This window comes from Lycium ferocissimum, unplaced genomic scaffold (assembly GCF_029784015.1).
Source record: "Lycium ferocissimum isolate CSIRO_LF1 unplaced genomic scaffold, AGI_CSIRO_Lferr_CH_V1 ctg1011, whole genome shotgun sequence".
Taxonomy (NCBI): Eukaryota; Viridiplantae; Streptophyta; class Magnoliopsida; order Solanales; family Solanaceae; genus Lycium; species Lycium ferocissimum.
The window spans coordinates 334,493-336,530 of record NW_026713156.1 but is presented as its reverse complement, the minus strand read 5'-3'; the positions used below and the strand labels follow the sequence as shown (position 1 = coordinate 336,530).

The 2,038-nt window shown below is 33.4% G+C and overlaps 1 protein-coding gene across 1 annotated transcript; it reads left to right on the top strand.

The window, feature by feature from the left end:
- The first annotated feature begins 670 nt into the window (after nucleotides 1-670).
- On the top strand, nucleotides 671-1,810 carry LOC132041409 (protein FAR1-RELATED SEQUENCE 9-like). Its single transcript, XM_059432125.1, has 2 exons — nucleotides 671-1,567; nucleotides 1,675-1,810. Exon 1 carries the CDS (start codon nucleotides 690-692, stop codon nucleotides 1,464-1,466), a length of 777 nt encoding a protein of 258 aa, XP_059288108.1. The 5' UTR covers nucleotides 671-689; the 3' UTR covers nucleotides 1,467-1,567; nucleotides 1,675-1,810.
- Nucleotides 1,811-2,038: the final 228 nt, after the last annotated feature.

Genomic DNA, 2,038 nt, shown 5'->3' with positions numbered 1-2,038 from the left:
TACTGCCGCAATTTGGGTTATTCATCTTTTCGATTTATATAGACATCGATTAAACGAAATAATTTAATAATTATGATAATTTTAAACAAAGCATAAAAATTCAATAGTATTACTAATATCAACAAAAATATATTATTCATTTATAATTGAGAGTTATGTTTTGAAGCTATCGGAACTCAAGACTAATCAACTAGAACTAGAACTCAACTTAGATGCACATTTAGATATCAAAATAAAAAATTAATGAACACTATTAACTATAAAGAGAAGCAAGGATATATAAAATTTTAAAAAGTCAATGTGGCTCATTAGGGGAAAAAAAACACTAGCAGCAAGTAAATAAAAAGAAAAGAAGAAACAAGGAAAATAATGTAAAGAAGAAGCAAAATAGAAAAAGAAAATAAGAAAAAAGGAGAACGAATCTTCTGTAAGCTTCTTAGAAAAGAGAAGTCTTTAAAAGAATTGGTGCAAGTTGGACTCGATCCCAGGTGTGGTGGGCACAACTTTCGGCCCTTCACCAGTGGCACCAAACAATCATTTGTTAGTCGGGTGCCATTTTACATATTTATACTATTTCCCATATATACTCACATACATATACAAGGTTTTGCTCGAGGTGTGCGGGTGGCGTGGCATCCCCACCCGCCTTACTAGATCCGCCCCTGAGTACTAACAGGGTCTTTACCGAAATGGCTTGCAAGACCATGACTTTAACTGAATTTGTTCATCATTATGAGCAACGGGCAGCTGAAATGCGTGACATTGAAGCAATGGAGGATTTTAAATGTCGAGGAATACCTAAGCTTGCGATAGAAGATTGTGGCATACTAAAACACGCTGCCACTCTATACACAAGAACCATCTTTACAAGATTTCAACTTGAACTTTTGCAGAAAATATCTAAAAAAGTGATTATCAATGTTGAAATGAATGGCACTAGTCACACATATACAATTCTCAAAGGAGAAAGTGGTCACTTTGAAACTGTTCAATTCAATTCTATGGACAATTCCATAAGTTGTAGTTGTCTTATGTTTGAATCTTTGGGTTGGCTATGTTGCCATGTACTGAAAGTTTTGTTCCTTAAATTGAACTTTTCTTATATTCCTGCACAACACATCATGAAAAGATGGACAAAGACTGCTAAACAAGGAAATGAATTTGAGGAGTACAATAAAAAGAAAACACCAGCTTCATCTATGGCCATTCGCTTAAATAGGTTGATGAAAGAATCATTTGCTGTAATGACTTTAGCTGAAAATGATGTCGAGTCTGAAGAAATTACTAGAAAATATTTGCATCAAGCGAGGGTTGAGACTACTAAAGTACAAACTGAATTATATGTTAAAGGTACTCATAACAATTGTCCCAAATCTTCTACATCTGCTGGCCCTTCTTCAGGAATTCATGATCAAGTTTGGATCCAATTAAGAAAAAGGGGAAACGAAATGGATAGGGAAGATTGAAGCCGAGAATTAAGCAAAGGAAGAAAAGGGTACCACCAAAGACATTAAAAGCTAGAGCAACAGAACAACAGGAACAACACTCCTTAGGATTAAATTTTAAGGTTTAATCTCTAAACTATCTAATTATAATTTTTAATTTGTTACTAGTGCTTATATTTTAATTTGTTTGTCGATCTTGATTCTTTTTTCTTTTAATTCAATGATGCAGCTATTTGAAGATCAAAATACTAGCTTCACACAATTGTTGACTCAGGCTTCAGCTAGCCAATTTGAAGGATGCATTGAGAACCAAAATTCAAACATCACAGGAAGAAATATTGATTTCACTAGTCAAGAGAATTAAGTTGAGGAATCTATCTGTACCTTAAATTGGAACTATTGGTACTGACAATGACTATAGTTGTTTCAATGATTGAATAAATTCCTCTAAACACCTAAATTTCTCATGTTTATTGTATGAATAATTGATGAGTTAATAGTTATTAATCAGCTTTCCTTACTTTATAATGTTGTGATCGTTAGGCATGAATGACGACTTTTTTCCTCTTTGTTCCCATTCCAAGCACCAATTT